Genomic DNA, 20,020 nt, shown 5'->3' on the forward strand with positions numbered 1-20,020 from the left:
AGGAAAATTTTGTAAATCCACCCTATACGTTTCGTATATACATTAAGTCGGTAAACAGGAAGTCGATGTGCGACAGACCTAAAAACGGTATACATGGTACAGAACCCCAAGCTGAAGCTCGGTACCAAATATCAAGCAGTTGTGATTTGTAGTTGTTGAGAAAAGTGTTAGGAAAATTTTGTAAATCCACCCTATACGTTTCGTATATACATTAAGTCGGTAAACAGGAAGTTGATGTGCGACAGACCTGAAAACGGTATACATAGTATAGAACCCCAGGCTGAAGTTTGGTACCAAGTAGCTAGGATTTGTGGTTGCTGAGAAAAAGGGTGTTTCGGACGGACGGAGGTAAACCAGTATATCCCCCTCCCCCTTTAGAGTGGGGGTATAAAAAAAAAATTTTAAACATCTACAACCAGATGTAGCTGTATCCAAGTCATTTAAAATCCCTTTAAAAGTGTTCAGTGAAAGCAGTGAAAGGAAAAAGTCCAAGAACTGCCTTATAAATAAAAATATGCCAACGTCTCAGGGCAGACAAGGCCGACCAACCAACCCACCCGCTCATACAAAGAGCAATGGTGTAAGAGAGCCTTGAGATTTGTGATAAATCTCAATGCTCCATAATAGACGGTATCCAGCATGTGTAGACACTGTGAAGAGGCGTGCGTATATACAACCGCCCCATAGTCCAGCACAGATATACAAATAGCAGCTACAAGTCTCTTGCTGACCTCAAAAGAGAAGCAGGCCTTAAGCCTCGGTCACAACCGGACGTACGATTTTTTGGCCGTGTGATTTTTGGCGTTTCCCAAATCGCTGCGGTTTTTTTTTTTTTTTGTTCGTGGAGAACGTAGTTGTGGTGACCATGAAGGAGTAAGATCACCGCGCACCCAACGTACAGCCCGGAAGTCGAACATGCGTACCACGCACGAAATCTGAGGCTGCTCGGACGTACGGCTGTCGCTTCATTCGTACAGCCAACACACCTTCAAATGTGCACTAATCGTACTGACCGTGCGTTCCATGCAGGCTTCGTATGAAGGTTGCAAGAACTGCGCACGATCTGTACGTTGTGCGTACCAACGGCGTTCGTTTGTCGCACCGTGGCGATTGGAGAGGGATATATATATATTTCGGCATACTTTGGTTTCTCACTGTGAAAATGGCAATCCCTCCGCAAAGACTTCGTCTCAAACTCCTGGCCTGCTGGCCACTGTCATGGTCTTCATCCTCCTCCTCACTGCTCCTTGTCCTCTCTCTCTCCTCCCTCTCTGCTGCTGTCTCTCTCTCTCTCTCTCTCCTCCGTCTCCGACACCTTTTCTATCCTCCTCTTCCCTTTTGCCTTCGGCATATTGAAGCAATGCAATGAAATGAAATTAAATGAAATTGGGTTTTCTCTCAATCAAAGCCTACGTGTACAAATGGCCGTAGGCACTCCTGCAGCTTTATATACCCGAGTTTTCGTGCGATTGACGCCCTCTCGCCAATGCACGGCCGACTTACTTGACACGCATGGATGACGTACGAAATATCTGAACGTGCGTTGGCCGCACTAATTACGTATGTGGGGCGCATGACACACATGCGGAGTCCGCAAGTGCGACGTCTGAAAAAAATTTGACATTTTGCCCAAACCTGACACCAGCAAATCGTACGAAAGACGCACGTCGGCCGTACGGAAGACACGCGAGGCCGTAAGTTTGTCATGCAACCTGAAAAAAACGTAAGCGCCCGTAGAGTTTGTTTGACATGACAAAGAATCTCTGCGGCCAGTCTACGGCTCGAAAATCAGCACGTCACACATGCGCCCTCCATGCGTTTCTTTGCGTTTTTTGCATGTAGACCGGCCGTAGGAGCACGTACGGCCGGTTGTGACCGAGGCATTACTGAGGACTACAGTTGACTTGCTAACTTTAGGACTGCAGTTGTCATGAACAGTTTTGCACTCAAGTTTCCATTAATGAAGAGTTTATAACATCAACGAAACTGGCTTCATGTTAAAACTGTTAATGTTATAGTCAGGCTGTCTGTTGTTGCCCAAATGAGGATGTGTTCCCTTTTGAGTCTGGTTCCTCTCGAGGTTTCTTCCTCATGTTGTCTGAGGGAGTTTTTCCTTGCCACCGTCGCCACAGGCTTGCTCATTGGGGATAGATTAGGGATAAAATTAGCTCATGTTTTAAGTCGTTCAAATTCTGTAAAGCTGCTTTGCGACAATGTCTATTGTTAAAAGCGCTATACAAATAAACTTGACTTTGAAAGAAAAAATAAATAATTCAATTTCAGCTTTTTTTTATATCAGTAATGATCAGTTCCTATTTATCACTTTAAATATTCCTTTAATTAAATAAAAAAGTTTAATTTTCTTAATAACCAACCATATTTTTGGTTTTTAAACTTGAGTAAAATATAATAGCCTATGAACTCAATTATTCCTTTTATTCAAAATGAGAAGTTAATAATACTTTTTCGTCATAAACGTGTATAAACATTACCTCATTTTTCTTCTCTCTTTTTTTTATAAGCTTTCAGCAGTCTACAAAAAGAGCACTGTGATTTCTTAAGTCTGTTTGTACAATCATAACACTTCTTTCCCATTTTAGATCCTTTTTTTTTTTTTGCATATTTCTACGGCGGGTGGCACGGTGGTGTAGTGGTTAGCACTGTCGCCTCACAGCAAGAAGGTCCGGGTTCGAGCCCCATGGCTGACGAGGGCCTTTCTGTGCGGAGTTTGCATGTTCTCCCCGTGTCCGCGTGGGTTCCCCCACAGTCCAAAGACATGCAGGTTAGGTTAACTGGTGACCGTAGGTGTGAATGTGAGTGTGAATGGTTGTCTGTGTCTATGTGTCAGCCCTGTGATGACCTGGCGACTTGTCCAGGGTGTACCCCGCCTTTCGCCTGCAGTCAGCTGGGATAGGCTCCAGCTTGCCTGCGACCCTGTAGAACAGGATAAAGTGACTAGAGATGATGAGACGAGATGTTTTCATGGCATTAGAGCTGCGTTACTTCAGCCGAGGGTGAAGTCACATATATATTCCAGCTGTCTAAACAACACAATTACAGCTAGGAAAAACTAAAGGCCCGGTCCCACTGGCCAATGGACACAAAACGTATGCAAAAAGGACACAGCGGACGAGCAAAATTTCGGGGGTGGCTCTATCCGTTTTCATCCGCTCCAGAAATGGACAAAATTGGCGAAAATTTGCGAAAACAGAACAGAAAAGAACGGACGTGGGTAGTATATAGCAGGGATGTTAAACGCATGTTCATAGGAAGCCTAGCGGATGGAAGTGGATGACAGCTCCGAAGGGGTTACCGGTGATAACTGAGAAGCGGACGCATAGCAGAAAGAGCGGATGCATAGCGGATTAAGGGGATGCATCACGTACGCCTAACGGAAACAAAGGGCATGTTGCGCGGATGTATATTGGATGCAGACCGATTGTCCGCTAGTTGTCCTTCTACATACTCTAGACATACTCCAGACATCCTCAATATACGAGATACATCCCAGATATAAACGCTTTGTCCGTTTTGAATACTTTATATACGAGATGCATACGCTTACATCCTTTCTATTTCCGTGCTACTAACGATGAATAGACGTTTCATGTACCTTATCTTTCCTCCCTCTTTCCGTTTTCAGCTGCAGCGGATGTGAGTTGCGAGGATGCCCAGAGGATGCAGAGAGGATACAGCAGACATTTAACGGATGATAACGGACATAGAACGTTTGTTGCTCGTATATGTCGCGGATTTACATCGTACACGGCGGAAAGTTCATCCGTTCTAAAAGTTTTGTGCAGCTCAAAACTTTTTGCGCGGATGAAATCACAGTGGACGGATGCTCGATGGATAGAGCGTATGAAGCACGTATGCAATGAGTACACAACGGATGCATAGCGTTTTCCAACGGATGGCAAAGATTTTTTTACGTTTTACATCCTCTTTGCATCCGTAAGTGCAGTGGGACCGGGCCTTAAGATTATGTACCTGATTAATAATCATGATTCATTCTTTCATCGATTCAAATGGTCATAAATTTGTATCATGAATTATCTTTATTTATAAAGTGCATTTATATGTAGCACTCTAAAGTGCTTGACAAAATAACTATAAAAAAAGATCCTACGAAGTATAATACAACACCTATACCTACAACTATGACTATACCTCTGCCTGAGTTCAGTTTCAGTCTGGAGCAGAAACACCACAACTATAATATCACTTGGTGCACTCAGGGAAATAAATGCATGCAACTTAGGAATAGTCATGGAAGTTTTTTCCAAGTAGTAGCACATTATTCCGGGTCGTACTGTACAGCTTGGGCTTCAACACAACCCATGCACATACTCCGGTGGTTGATATAATACGGATAGGTCACGGACTACGGAAATATAATGGAAAAAAAAAGATACAAAATACAGAGTGGTTACAGATTTTAATACGGATGCATCACAGATGCTAATAATTTACGGATTGGTCACGGACGTTTCAGTATATTACAGATTGGTTCCTGATTTCATATGGATGATGCATCAGGGATAAAAAAAAATTAAGCAGTCTAAAACAAATGTTTAGACTGCTGATGTACATAATTAAAATATCTCACCTGCATTTATACGTTTATTAATTTACTATTGATATTTCATGGAAAATCATATCTCTGAATAAAAGAGCCAAGTTTTGTATTATATATATATTTTTTTAATTTCCCATGACTTCATGATGCAACAAAGATGCCCGGGGAAAATAGCACGTGCTCAGACGACGTCACATGCAAACAATTACCTGATTGGTCAGATGTTTTATTGGATCAGGTCCAGGCCTGGAAAAATGGCTCCAGAAGCAATCTCACTGATAAACCCAGGCCTGGGCTATGGAGCACTTGCATGTGACGTCACAGCCGATCCAGATTGTGACAGACGCCATCTTGTCGGTCAAATGCCATTTTCCGCCTTCTACTTCTGGTTCTACTTCTACTTTTTCTTCTAGAAAATCCTACTATATACAATTCTACTACAACGGCTGCGGCTACAAGCTCTCCCTACCTGTGCACATTTTTTATGTTTTTTGTGTGTATTTTTGCGTGTTGTTCGTCTGTACCGGACTTCAATATCCACTACAACGGTATGGACTTACTGGACATTGGTTTCCAGCAGAAAATGACGGTTTGTAGCGATTTCCATCGCATGCACAACATTCCGGACGAGATAGCGAGACCAGCGGGGTCTCCGTGGATTGTTATCGGAAGCAAAGCGAAGGAGGCGGCGCCGGGAGCGGAAGCAAAAGCGAGGCTGCAGGCAGAGCCGGCCTGTTGACTAAGCTCAGAAAACAGCCACTCAAATCTCCACTGCCAAGCCTCTACCTCTCCAACGCCAGATCCATGGTAAACAAGACGGACGATTTGGAATTACAGCGGGAATTACCTTATTCTATTCTATAATCGGCTGGTCAGTGCTATACTCAATACTTAAGTGACTTACCCGTCCAATGAGGATTATTTTCTTGTTTACAAGATGCCACATCTGAGTCGCTGACAAATCCTGAATTTCTGTAAAGATAACTGTCCAGAGATTTATAAGCACGCAGTGCTTCACCACTGAACAGCGAGGGAAAGTTGATGAGGTAATTATACACGTCTGGGTATTCCACCTCTGGCAGTTCAACATCCACTGACACGGTCGTGAAAACTCTGGCCGGTAAGCCATAAGGGTCACTAATCTGTAGATCGTTTATTTTAGACATATCTAGTTATCTGTTCATTAGAAAAATGAGCCGTGTAGTCCGTCGGTTGAAATTGATCCATTTTGTACACGAGTGCAGCAGTATTCAGCTGTGTTTTTTACCGACAAGATGGCGGCTGTGTACTTTCCGGTCACATGACTGCAAGATCTCTATTGGGATTGTTATCGGTCTGGTGTGAGCACAAACTACATAAACTGCAAGGGGACTGGTTGATTTATTAATAGTTATCAGTATTGCGGGACCGGGCCTTTAGTCAGGAGATTGGCAACACTAGAAGTCTGAGGGCCAAGAAATTGTCTATCGCTGCCAAAAAAGGAAAAAGTCAAGGAACATGGAGACGTCTAACGAGGTGAAAGAAATCAAAAATTCTCACATGCTTGACTTTTCATTGGGATGTTGTGGGGCAATGCAGACACGCCATCGCTCTTCTTCGATTATATCACACTACAAGGCCTGTTAGTCGTTCCTGATGTTCATTTTGGGTCCAAAGCTGGAATTTTGTGTAGTCGAATCGCGGCATAAAGCATCAACAATTGTAACTGATCAACTATAATGATATGGGATAATCACACAAAAATCAAACACATGAAAAGAATCTCTTTATTAAAATCTGACAAGCATCGACTAGCTCACTGAGGTCGTCGGTTACCGAAGCATCAATCATCAAAAACAGTCAGTCAGTCTTTACTATAAAATTTTTGCATGAAACTGAGCAAGAGCACTTCATCACGGACACTGTTTACAAGATCAGACTGTTCATTTAGTTACAGGACACGAACCACAACTTGCTCCCTTCACCGTTTATTTCAGTCTCAATGTTAAATGCGTCTGATTTTAAAGTCTGAATTGTTGACATGACATTAATAAGGTCTACACAGACGGGTTTGAAGTTAACGATATGGCTGTACGAGTGCCAAGGGCATCACCGGTTATAACGAGAGCTTGGATATTAAGAATGAATCATGTAAACAAGACTAAGAGTGACGTGAGCTCTCTTGAAAGCTCTACTGAGCAACATTATACAAAAACAAAACAGCAGGATATACTGATATCCAGACATATAAAACTTTGGAATAGCCACTCGAATCCCGTCTGATCAGGAAACAACGGGGAGACAATTACATTGCATGTACAAAAAGAAACAACAACAAAAAAAGTCCATTTTCTTTCACCAGTTAGTCCACGAGCCATACCGAGTCAGCGTTCATCCAAACAGCAATAATAACACCATGCTCACTGCATTTACTATTATCAAAGGCACTGTGGACAGAAAGAAAGAAAGGTATTAAAACTCAACATGAAGAAAACGATTCGGTCTCAGCTATGATTTTTTCAGAGAACGTTAGAAGGCTCACCTCTCATGACCGTCCTGACAGATCGGATAAGGTTTAGAAGTTGAGCTTTGATTCCTGGTTCGTCTCCAAAGCCGCCGATGCCTTGATCCGCCCCCCAGCCGACTGCAAATAAAGATACACTCGTCTGTAAGGTTTCAGACTTTTTTTTTTCCTTAAACAGAAAACAGAACCAGGATGTGGACCTACAGTGGTGCTTGAAAGTTTGTGAACCCTTTAGAATTTTCTATATTTCTGAATAAATATGACCTAAAACATCATCAGATTTTCACACAAGTCTTAAAAGTAGATAAAGAGAACCCAGTTAAACAAATGAGACAAAAAATATTATACTTGGTCATTTATTTATTGAGGAAAATGATCCAATATTACATATCTGTGAGTGGCAAAAGTATGTGAACCTCTAGGATTAGCAGTTAACTTGAAGGTGAAATTAGAGTCAGGTGTTTTCAATCAATGGGATGACAATCAGGTGTGAGTGGGCACCCTGTTTTATTTCAAGAACAGGGATCGATCAAAGTCTGAGCTTCACAACACATGTTTGTGGAAGTGTATCATGGCACGAACAAAGGAGATTTCTGAGGACCTCAGAAAAAGCGTTGTTGATGTTCATCAGGCTGGAAAAGGTTACAAAACCATCTCTAAAGAGTTTGGACTCCACCAATCCACAGTCAGACAGATTGTGTACAAATGGAGGAGATTCAAGACCATTGTTACCCTCCCTAGGAGTGGTGGACCAACAAAGATCATTCCAAGAGCAAGGCGTGTAATAGTTGGCGAGGTCACAAAGGACCCCAGGGTAACTTCTAAGCAACTGAAGGCCTCTCTCACATTGGCTAATGTTAATATTTGTGAGTCCACCATCAGGAGAACACTGAACAACAATAATGGTGTGCATGGCAGGGTTGCAAGGAGAAAGCCACTGCTCTCCAAAAAGAACATTGCTGCTCGTCTGCAGTTTGCTAAAGATCACATGGACAAGCCAGAAGGCTATTGGAAAAATTTTGTGGACGGATGAGACCAAAATAGAACTTTTTGGTTTAAATGAGAAGCGTTATGTTTGGAGAAAGGAAAACACTGCATTCCAGCATAAGAACCTTATCCCATCTGTGAAACATGGTGGTGGTAGTGTCATGGTTTGGGCCTGTTTTGCTGCATCTGGGCCAGGACGGCTTGCCATCATTGATGGAACAATGAATTCTGAATTATACCAGCGAATTCTAAAGGAAAATGTCAGGACATCTGTCCATGACCTGAATCTCAAGAGAAGGTGGGTCATGCAGCAAGACAACGACCCTAAGCACACAAGTTGCTCTCCTAAAGAATGGTTAAAGAAGAATAAAGTTAATGTTTTGGAATGGCCAAGTCAAAGTCCTGACCTTAATCCGATGGAAATGTTGTGGAAGGACCTGAAGTGAGCAGTTCATGTGAGGAAACCCACCAACATCCCAGAGTTGAAGCTGTTCTGTATGGGGGAATGGGCTAAAATTCCTCCAAGCCGGTGTGCAGGACTGATCAACAGTTACCGCAAAAGTTTAGTTGCAGTTATTGCTGCACAAGGGGGTCACACCAGCTACTGAAAGCAAAGGTTCACATACTTTTGCCACTCACAGGTATATAATATTGGATCATTTTCCTCAATAAATAAATGACCAAGTATAATATTTTTGTCTCATTTGTTTAACTGGGTTCTCTTTATCTACTTTTAGGACTTGTGTGAAAATCTGATGATGTTTTAGGTCATATTTATGCAGAAATATAGAAAATTCTAAAGGGTTCACAAACTTTCAAGCACCACTGTATACGCAATCGGGATCCAAAAATCTAGTGTCTGGAAACATGGCTTAACATTTTGCTTACACCAGACTATTCTGAAACAGAGGAACTCAAAATTTTGTTTCCATGCAGGGTTGCCAAGTCTGTGCAAATTTTCAACTACATCCTGAAACTAGCCCAATTTTTCCCATTTTCTCAATGAAATAAGTCCACCACAGTACACATGAACTTTTTATTTGAACACTCATCCCCCCCTTTCCCCACTCCAATTTGTACAATAAACCTTACAACAAAAATAATTCTGTACATCATAAGACACATTCTCTGCACTTGTCCATTCCCTTTGTTTACCTTAATGTGATTTTTGGACCAGATGCTCCGTTTACAGAATGCGTAGAAACGGCGTTGAAAAGCACGCGATATTTTGCACTGTTTTCGCTGGCTGATCCAGTAACTATCAACAAATAATCACCTCAACAGCGCCCCTACGGGATACATGTACCACTTTTATCATCCACGACCGAGACAAGTATAGAGCTTCCTTCTGCCATAAAAAAAATCAGTGAATGATATTTTGATTTGGAGTGACAACGCGTCGATAACGTGAGTGCAGTTTTCGTGCAACATCGGCTTGGCGGTGCTAATAGTTCACCAGGTGTTTTCTTGACCCCAAAATGCTGCTTGGAAGGTCTGCTGCTCAACAAATCTGGGAAATATGCCAATCGTCTACAGTCGAGATTGTCTCCTGATGGATTCACAAGGTTCTGTATCATCTGTAGTCAGTGCCTGGAAAATGGACCATTTTGGGTTGCGTACACATGATTTCAGGTCAGATTTACAGTCACTTCCCTCGGTCCAATTTCACTTTGGTTTGTATTAAAACTATTTTTATGCATACATACATACATACATACATATATAAATAATCAGTGGCGGCTGCTGGTTTTTAAAACAGGGGAAGCCCATTTTACGCATTCATCGTAAAACCTGTAGGCCGGATATCAAAGCATAGAAAGGTGTGACCCATTAGCATAGTGAACTAGACAACCCTACCTAGTGGCAGAAAGTATTTTTGCTTGTACATTTCATGTTATAGTCTGGCTTGCCAGGCTAGTGCCTCATATCCTTAATCAAAAATATCAAACATCCAAAAATCACTGGCTATTCAACGAAGAGTCTTGAACATCATACCCTGATATGCAACACAGAGTCTTTAACACAACACCCAGCTGTGCAACACATCCTTGAACATCTTCTGCAACACAGTCTGGAAATTCATAACCAGGTAGGCTATGCAACACACAGAACCTTGAATATTATACCCAGGTATAACCTATAACACAGAGCCCACCATTCTCTTAACATTACTGAACAATATACACACTTCAGATTCATGAACATGAACACTATTTATACACAAATTCTGCCCTCCGCTCCTTTTCCAGAAAATGGTCTGTGACCCTGTCATACCAGCTGGTTGTGCTTTCCAGAGACTTCACCAATTTCTGTTAGCAGCTAGCACTGCAGATCCCAATAAGGCTCAAGCTAGCCTACAACCAGATTGAACTACAAATGAAATAAACGAGTGAATTCACGAATGATCAAACTGATAGAATGGATGAAAGTTAACGGAGCACAACGAGTAATATTTACATTTATTTACAGAGTAATGTACAGAGACATCAATGAGAAGAAACGTTTATATGAAAAGAAATTCAGACAGCACTTTGGCACACGACTACACTTTCTCGACATCCGCTAGGGACTGATCATGCGCTTACCGTGTTCCTCGCCGACACCGAAGTACAGAGCCCGCCCTCCTCATGTCTTTCAAACACTACCTCCAATAATCCTTCATCAGCCCGGCTTCTTGCCCCTCCCACTGTCTCGTTAGTCCCAGAGAAGCCCGGCTTCCCTGGAAGTGACAATTTTGTCGATTTTAACCAATAACAACTAGCCGAAATTGGCTGTTCAGAGCCGTCTCGTAGACTGCAATGGATACCCGGCTGCCAGCGCATAGAGCCCATTGTTACAGCCAATGTTGCCAGATTGGGCGGTTTTAAGTGCATTTTGGCGGGTTTTGAACATATTTTAGCTGGAAAACGTCAGCAGTATCTGGCAACGCTGGTTACAGCCTGGCAGCAAAGGTGATTCTCGTAGCGAACTGCAAGTTTGTCAGACATCACTCAAATAAGTTACAGGATAGTTATGAATGTAAATACAATCTTGAGCATATATTATGTTATGCAAGTTATTGTTTTAATGAGAATTCAACGTCATAGATGCCGCAGTTTGGGGAGAGAATTTTAGGGGAAGCTCGGCTTCCCTTGTTGTCTCTGAGAAATCGCCCCTGATATTGAGATATATATATATATATACACACACACACACACACACAGAGTCTACCTGTAATGTGCAATTTTTCCGAGCCTCTCAATAAGGCAATTTTTCTATACTTTTTCACGGTAGATAATGCAAATAGCCCTCTGTATTTAATCCTTCGCTTGTCTAATTTTTATTTGTTATCTGTTTGACAATTTCTTGCTACTGCAACACGTGAATTTCCCCGATGTGGGATGAATAAAGTGAATCGAATCTAATCTAATCTCCTGCATACGCAGGCTTGGTAGTGCAGATATAACTCAAAATCCATAATCTGAGCATCTGGGACGAAAATCTGGTGGACTGACATATGTTTATAAATTCGTTTAGATTTCCAATTATTTGCAGCCACAGAATTTCTAAACTAATCAACATCCGTAGACTTGTTTTTCCCACTGACAACACATTAGATCCAAGTTCACTTTTTTTTTTTTTTTAAACTCAGTGAGATTTCCAGTGCTGTAATTAAAATCAAAACAACCGAAGATCCTTTGCTTATGCTTCACAGACCCTCTGTCCTAAAATATATCCCTCTTTGAATTTAGGGAAAAGGGCGGGTGGAGGCATTCGGCCCTGTGAGGTATTTGACCCCACTACATTGAAAATGCATGGAATTTATCCCCAGCATGTCAGACATTACTGCAGGAGCCTGTGGGAATGGGTGATAACTGTAAATCAGAGAAATGAAATAGAAATTGAAAGTTGGACTCTTCTACTGGGGGATTATTGCACCACCCCTGTGGGGAACAGACTCTCCTATTCTTAAAAATAATAATTGACTTGTTAGCTCATCCGGCTGACAGGTGATGAGTTTATGCCATCGTGGGTTGTCCATCGTCAGTCTGGCATCGTCCACATTTCACAAAAATCGCTTTTTCTCTCTCATTTCTTCACCGATTTTGATTCTTTCTGGCATGAAGGTAGGGGTACCTAGGGTGCATATAACTTCTACCCAGATTTGCTTAATTACAATTATTACTGAAGTTATGGACTAATTAAGCCTTAATGAGCAGTTAAAAAAAAAATTCACCACTTCTGTCAATTCCTTGCTGTTTTGGATTCTTTCTGGCAAATAGGTCGGTATTCCTAGGGTGTATATCGTTTATATATATATATATATATATATATATATATATATATATATATATATATATATATATATATATATATATAGCTTGCAACATTTATTGCACAAAGTGGCCCACTTTAGATCGTTCCTTCTGGACTAGACGGGGCCAGAGTGAGCTACGGCAATCACTGACGTCTCATTGAAAAACCGTTGTACTTTTATTATCAGATTTGATGCCAGTTAATCTATAATCATGTGTTTGTTTGTTCTATTACACTGTTAAGCATTCTTTATACAATATATTACAGGCATTTAGCAGACGCTCTTATCCAGACTGACGTACAACAGGACCCTGACATACCAACAGCAATGGGCAGCAGTTGGCAGTTAGGTGCCTTACTCAAGGGCACTTCAGCCATTCCTGCTGGTCCAGGGAATTAAACCAGCAACCTTTTGGTCACAAAGCTGCATCTCTAACCTTTGTATCATATAATTTTTTAAAAACAAACAAACAAACAAACAAACAAAAAAGCATGAGGTCTAATGCCCCACCTTTGGCCTATAAGACATTGCTGTAACAAATAGCACTTTCAAATACAATTAAAAAAAAAACCCACATCAAATCTTACTTCCATGACAATATCAGTGGAAAAAACATTCATGGAAATAAACACACTAAACACCTTGTCAGGGCGGCACGGTGGTGTAGTGGTTAGCACTGTTGCCTCACAGCAAGAGCCCAGCAGCCGACAAGGGCCTTGCCTTTCTGTGCAGAGTTTGCATGGGTTTCTTCCGGGTGCTCCGGTTTCCCCCACAGTCCAAAGACATGCAGGTTAGGTTAACTGGTGACTCTAAGGTCAAGTTTACATTAGACCGTATCTGTCTCGTTTTCTTCGCGGATGCACTGTCCGTTTACATTGAAACGCCTGGAAACGCCGGGAAACGGGAATCCGCCAGGGTCCACGTATTCAATCCAGATTGTGTCTGGTCCGGTGCTGTGTAAACATTGAGATATGCGGATACGCTGTGCTGAGCTCTAGCTGGCGTCGTCATTGGACAACGTCACTGTGACAGCCACCTTCCTGATTCGCTGGCGTTGGTCATGTGACGCGACTGCTGAAAAACGGCGCGGACTTCCGCCTTGTATCACCTTTCATTAAAGAGTATAAAAGTATGAAAATACTGCAAATACTGATGCAAATACTGCCCATTGTGTAGTTATGATTGTCTTTAGGCTTGCCATCCTTCCACTTGCAAGTAGTAAGTGATATGCACTGAGATCACACACACAGCGGCTCAGTCCCAAATCACTGCTCGTGCGCTTCACTCGCGTGCTCTGTGAGCTGCGCAGGGCCGGAGTGCGCACCCTCCAGAGGGCACTCGCTGTTCAGGGCGGAGTGATTTGGAGCGCAGGATGCCTGCGGAGCCGAGCGTATCCGTGTATTGGCGTTGCTGTGTGCACGCGAATCGTGTATTGGCGTTGCTGTGTGCATGCTAATCGTTTTAAAAATGTTAATCTGATGATCCGCTGATACGGTCTAATGTAAACCCCACCTAAATTGACCGTAGGTGTGAATGGTTGTTTGTATCTCTGTGTCAGCCCTGCGATGACCGGGCGACTTGTCCAGGGTGTACCCCGCCTAGGCTCCAGCTTGCCTGCGACCCTGTAGGACAGGATAAGCGGCTACAGATGACAGATGGATAAACACCTTTTCCTTGCTTAGGGATTATTCTGGTGGTAGGCGTGTGAAGATAAGAGGAACAGTGAAAGATGGAGGGAAGTAAATAGTGATCAATCAAGTGATCTTTTTATTCCTCACCATGTGTATATCACTTTGATTCTCTCAGTGTTAAACTGACCGAAAAAATAAACAAGTGGATCACCTAAACACTGAGATAAAATATTTCCAGCAGAAAATGATGGCTGTGATTAAGACATATCTTTTGAATATGAAAACACCTCTGAACTTGTTATAATAATAATAATAATAATAATAATAATAATAAATTGCCATTTAAATAACATTACAACATAGAGGCCATTTGGATAAACAACATACGGTACTGCTGACTACTGAAGAGGCATTAAACAACAGCATGAGACCCAAATAATAATTATGTCAGATAATTTTATATAAATATAAAGGTATATTAAATCAGTCCTGTAGTGGGACAAAACATTATACACTAAACAGCTGATGGCTGGTCTCAGCAGCTCTTATCAAAATAAATAAACACTCAGAACATAAACACACAAACAAATAATGACTTACTTTTACTGAGAAATCTTTCTTCGTGCAACACAGCAATGGCATTCGTAAATAAAATCGCCGCCTGAATCAGGGAGTACAAAGTAAACGCCATGTTGGCACTTCTCCTCTAACGTAATGACGTTGCACGCACGCGTAATACGTCATTACGCAGGTACGTAGTAACACTGCGTGCGTGCGCATGCGTGAATACCAAATCACCATGTGGAGTGGACAGGCCGGCTCATGCACTATATACAAGCAAATCATTTTATATATAAAAGCACTGTTTTTTGTTTGTTCGTTTTTTCCCATCTAATTAAATATGCATATGTAATAATAACATCAAAATAGCTACTATGCACTTTTACAAATATACCATTTTAATGATAAAACCTATATAAATCTAACAGTAATCAACGTTTTGTGAAATTCTTCCACAATATCCTTCTGATTAGGAATAATAATGAAGATGCAAAATTTCCTACATGCAGGTAGTTTGAAATTTTTTTGTCCTGAATATCTCATCTCGTCTCATTATCTCTAGCCGCTTTATCCTGTTCTACAGGGTCGCAGGCAAGCTGGAGCCTATCCCAGCTGACTACGGGTGAAAGGCGGGGTACACCCTGGACAAGTCGCCAGGTCATCACAGGGCTGACACATAGACACAGACAACCATTCACACTCACATTCACACCTACGGTCAATTTAGTCACCGGTTAACCTACAGTGGTGCTTGAAGGTTTGTGAACCCTTTAGAATTTTCTATATTTCTGCATAAATATGACCTAAAACATCATCAGATTTTCACACAAGTCCTAAAAGTAGATAAAGAGAACCCAGTTAAACAAATGAGACAAAAATATCATACTTGGTCATTTATTTATTGAGGAAAATGATCCAATATTACATATCTGTGAGTGGCAAAAGTATGTGAACCTTTGCTTTCAGTATCCGGTGTGACCCCCTTGTGCAGCAATAACTGCAACTAAACATTTCCGGTAACTGTTGATCAGTCCTGCACACCGGCTTGGAGGAGTTTTAGCCCATTCCTCCGTACAGAACAGCTTCAACTCTGGGATGTTGGTGGGTTTACTCACATGAACTGCTCACTTCAGGTCCTTCCACAACATTTTGATTGGATTAAGGTCAGGACTTTAACTTGGACATTCCAAAACATTAGTTTTATTCTTCTTTAACCATTCTTTGGTAGAACGACTTGTGTGCTTAGGGTCGTTGTCTTGCTGCATGACCCACCTTCTCTTGAGATTCAGTTCATGGACAGATGTCCTGACATTTTCCTTTAGAATTCGCTGGTATAATTTAGATTCCATTGTTCCATCAATGATAGCAAGCCATCCTGGCCCAGATGCACCAAAACAGGCCCAAACCATGATACTACCACCACCATGTTTCACAGACGGGATAAGGTTCTTATGCTGGAATGCAGTGTTTTCCTTTCTCCAAACATAACACTTCTCATTTACAACATAAAGTTCTATTTTGGCCTCATCCATCCACAAAACATTCTTCTAATACCCTTCTGGCTTGTCCACATGATCTTTAGCAAACTGCAGACGAGCAGCAATGTTCTTTTTGGAGAGCAGTGGCTTTCTCCTTGCAACCCTGCCATGCACACCATTATTGTTCAGTGTTCTCCTGATGGTGGACTCATGAACATTAACATTAGCCAATGTGAGAGAGGCCTTCAGTTGCTTAGAAGTTACCCTGGGGTCCTTTGTGACCTCGCCAACTATTACACGCCTTGCTCTTGGAGTGATCTTTGTTGGTCGACCACTCCTGGGAAGGGTAACAATGGTCTTGAATTTCTTCCATTTGTACACAATCTGTCTGACTGTGGATTGGTGGAGTCCAAACTCTTTAGAGATAGGTTTGTAACCTTTTCCAGCCTGATGAGCATCAACAACACTTTTTCTGAGGTCCTCAGAAATCTCTTTTGTTTGTGCCATGATACACTTCCACAAACATGTGTTGTAAAGATCAGGCTTTGATAGATCCCTGTTCTTTAAATAAAACAGGGTGCCCACTCACACCTGATTGTCATCCCATTGATTGAAAGCACCTGAGTCTAATTTCACCTTCAAATTAACTGCTAATCCTAGAGGTTCACTTACTTTTGCCACTCATAGATATGTAATATTGGATCATTTTCCTCAATAAATAAATGACCAAGTATGATATTTTTGTCTCATTTGTTTAACTGGGTTCTCTTTATCTACTTTTAGGACTTGTGTGAAAATCTGATGATGTTTTAGGTCATATTTATGCAGAAATATAGAAAATTCTAAAGGGTTCACAAACTTTCAAGCACCACTGTAACCTGCATGTCTTTGGGGGAAACCGGAGCACACCCATGCGGACAACATGCAAACTCCGCACAGAAAGGCCCTCGTCAGCCACGGGGCTCGAACCCGGCCCTTCTTGCTGTGAGGCAACAGCGCTAACCACTACGCCACCGTGCCGCCTGTCCTGAATATAGAAAAACTAATAATGAGGTGTGCAGTTGAATGGTTCAAGGTGAAGGTGGGACTTCATCAAGGATCTGCTTTGAGTCCTTTGCCGTAGTGATGGATAGCGTGATGGATAGCTTGACGGACGAAGTGAGGCAAGAGTCACCATGGAACATGATGTTTGCGGATGATATTGTCCATCCATCCATCCATTATCTGTAGCCGCTTATCCTGTTCTACAGGGTTGCAGGCAAGCTGGAGCCTATCCCAGCTGACTATGGGCGAAAGGTCATCGCAGGGTCATCGCAGGGCTGACACATACCGTAGACCCAGACAACCATTCACAGTCACATTCACACCTACGGTCAATTTGGAGCCACCAATTAGACTAACCTGCATGTCTTTGGACTGTGGGGGAAACCGGAGCACCCGGAAGAAACCCATGCGGACACGGGGAGAACATGCAAACTCCACACAGAAAGGCCCTCGCTGGCCGCTGGGCTCAAACTGAGGACTTTCTTGCTGTGAGGTGACAGTGCTAACCACTACACCACCGTGCTGCATGGATGATATTGTGATGTGGTGAAAATAGAAAGGAGGTTAAGAAAGGGTTTGGAGAGATGGAAGTATGCATTGGAGCGAAGAGGAATGAAGGTGAACAGTAGCAAAACAGAATACATTGCATCAATGAGAATGGGGATGAGAGTGCAAGGAGTAGACATAAAGAAAGTTGGCCAATTCAAGTACCTGGGGTCAACTGTGCAGGAGAATGAGGGCTGCGATAGTGAGATGAGAAAGAGAGTGCAGGCAGGGTGGAGCAGTTGGATTTTGGGAGTCATTTGTGATAGGAAAGTCCCAGCAAAAGTGAAAGGTAAGATGTATAAGACAGTAGTGAGACCAGCTGTGATGTATGGATTGGAGACTGTACCCTTAACGAAGAGACAGGAGGCAAAGCTGAAGGTGGTGGAGTTGAGGATGTTAAGGTTTGCGATGGGAGGTTGGACAGGATAAGGAACGAGCACATCAGAGGGATGGCACATGTAGAGAGCTTGGGAATTAAGCTAAGAGAGATGAGACTGAGATGGTACGGGCACATCCTGAGAAGAGATGTGGGAAGGAGAATGTTGAGGATGGAGCTGCTAGGCACACAAAAATGAGGAACACCAAAGAGGAGGTACATGGATGTGGTGAGAGAGGACATGAAAGTGGCAGGTGTGGTAGAGAAGGATGCGGAAGGCAGGGAGCAATGGAGACGAAAGATCCGATGTGGCGACTCCTAATCTGGAGCAGCCAAAAGAAGAAGGAGAAGATAGAAAAACTAATAATGTTTTGAGATAAACAGTTTTGAACCGTGTTTCCACTCTGGTTAGTGAAGTTTGTAAAGTTTATAAAGGACAATGACATGTACAGAATATCATAATGACATAGACATGGCCATATATATATATATGGACACCAACTAGTCAATTCTTTGATTTGGCTCTTTCAGGTCAAGGTCAGGAGCCGACTTCTATATCGTCTATCAAAGGCTGTTATTTTTTTAAAATATATTTTTAGCTCATCTGGCCGACAGGTGATGAGCTTATGCTATCACGTGTTGTCCGTCATCTGTCTGGCGTCATCCACATTTCATGAAAATCACTTCTTCTCTCTCAGTTCTTCACCAATTTTGATTCTTTCTGACATGAAGGTTGGGGTACCTAGGGTGCATATAACTTCTACCCAGATTTGCTTAATTACAATTATGAAGTTATGGACTAATTAAGCCTTAATGAGCAGTTCAACAAAAATCGCTTCTTCTTGGTCAATTCTTCGCCATTTTGGATGCTTTCTGGCAAATAGGTCGGTATTCCTAGGGTGTATACAGCTTCTATATATATATATAGTGTATATAGCTTACAACATTTATTGCACAAGGTGGCCCACTTTAGATCGTTCCTTCTGGCCTAGACGGGGCCGGAGTGAGCTACGCCGTCACTGACCGTCTCATTCTTTAATCAGTATTCTGCATTCATAACTCACTAATACCTTTACATAGAACAATATACAATTGCACATTGTGACAGAAGTGCATCACTTGAATCTCATCAACATCTCAGCTGTATAGAATCATAGCTAGAACTGTGTTTCTCAAAAGAACTTCAGAGATGGAAATGATCCATTTTTCTGATACAGTGATAGTCATACCAAGAGGTTCAATAGTTTAACCTTCTAAATAGCAGGCCACTTAAAAATAAAAAAAATCTAAATATTTAGCAAAAATGGACCCCTAGACATCCTTACAGCCTGAGTCAATATCAGTTAATTAAAGATGTTATGGGTGTAAACTTTGAGAATGTACATAAAAAAGAATAAATATATGCAACCAGATGACATTCAGACATTTTGGATTCATTTTGATTCAGCTTATATCATATTTAAAAAAATGTGTTATTTAATATATTATACAGATCATGTGTTGCTGTTATTGTCTGTTGAATAAGATTTTATTTGAACCAAAATGAGCAACACTTGTTTTTGTTGTTTGTAGCAAGAAGGAAATATTAAAATATACATTTTCATGTTATATACTTTTATTATCCACATAAATAGTAGAGAAACTACAAGAACATATTTAAATACATTTGCATCAGCAATAATAACATTCTTCCTTTTTAGTTTCGTCAGTGTTGGATTTAAACATGTAAAGAAATTCGCCTGCTTACACAACTGCTCTGAGATATAATCTTCATTATAGAGCGAATAGGCTGTGTGTTTAACCCCCAGGCCTTATTCTTCTGGACATATGGATTTTCTATAGCCAGTATATTTATACACAGTTCCGTTTTTACAAATAAATTAATGAATAAATACATAAATAAATCAATAAATACATAAATAAATACATAAATGAATGCACAAAATGAGATCACTGTACAGAAAGTGACTGGGGAATGATGTAGTACTAGTGCTGACGTTTGAGACACTCGCAGTGTA

General features: G+C 41.6%; 1 protein-coding gene across 1 annotated transcript; it reads right to left on the reverse strand.

Moving 5' to 3' along the window:
• Positions 1-6,331: 6,331 nt before the first annotated feature.
• Positions 6,332-14,703, reverse strand: ier3ip1 (immediate early response 3 interacting protein 1). The gene is made up of 3 exons (XM_060909501.1): positions 14,598-14,703; positions 7,101-7,202; positions 6,332-7,005 (listed from the first exon to the last, which is right to left on the reverse strand). Exons 1-3 carry the CDS (start codon positions 14,686-14,688, stop codon positions 6,950-6,952), a joined length of 249 nt encoding a protein of 82 aa, XP_060765484.1. The 5' UTR covers positions 14,689-14,703; the 3' UTR covers positions 6,332-6,949.
• Between the last annotated feature and the right edge of the window lie 5,317 nt (positions 14,704-20,020).

This window comes from Neoarius graeffei, chromosome 25 (assembly GCF_027579695.1).
Source record: "Neoarius graeffei isolate fNeoGra1 chromosome 25, fNeoGra1.pri, whole genome shotgun sequence".
Lineage (NCBI taxonomy): Eukaryota > Metazoa > Chordata > Actinopteri > Siluriformes > Ariidae > Neoarius > Neoarius graeffei.

Bases quoted from the DNA above. Each gene is read 5' to 3' on its own strand.
- ier3ip1 (XM_060909501.1), bottom strand. From the start codon at position 14,688: ATGGCGTTTACTTTGTACTCCCTGATTCAGGCGGCGATTTTATTTACG. The intron at 7,203-14,597 runs GTAAGTCATTAT...CTTTATTTGCAG, and splicing joins AGAAAGATTTCTCAGTAAAA to TCGGCTGGGGGGCGGATCAA. The intron at 7,006-7,100 runs GTGAGCCTTCTA...TTCTGTCCACAG, and splicing joins TGTCAGGACGGTCATGAGAG to TGCCTTTGATAATAGTAAAT.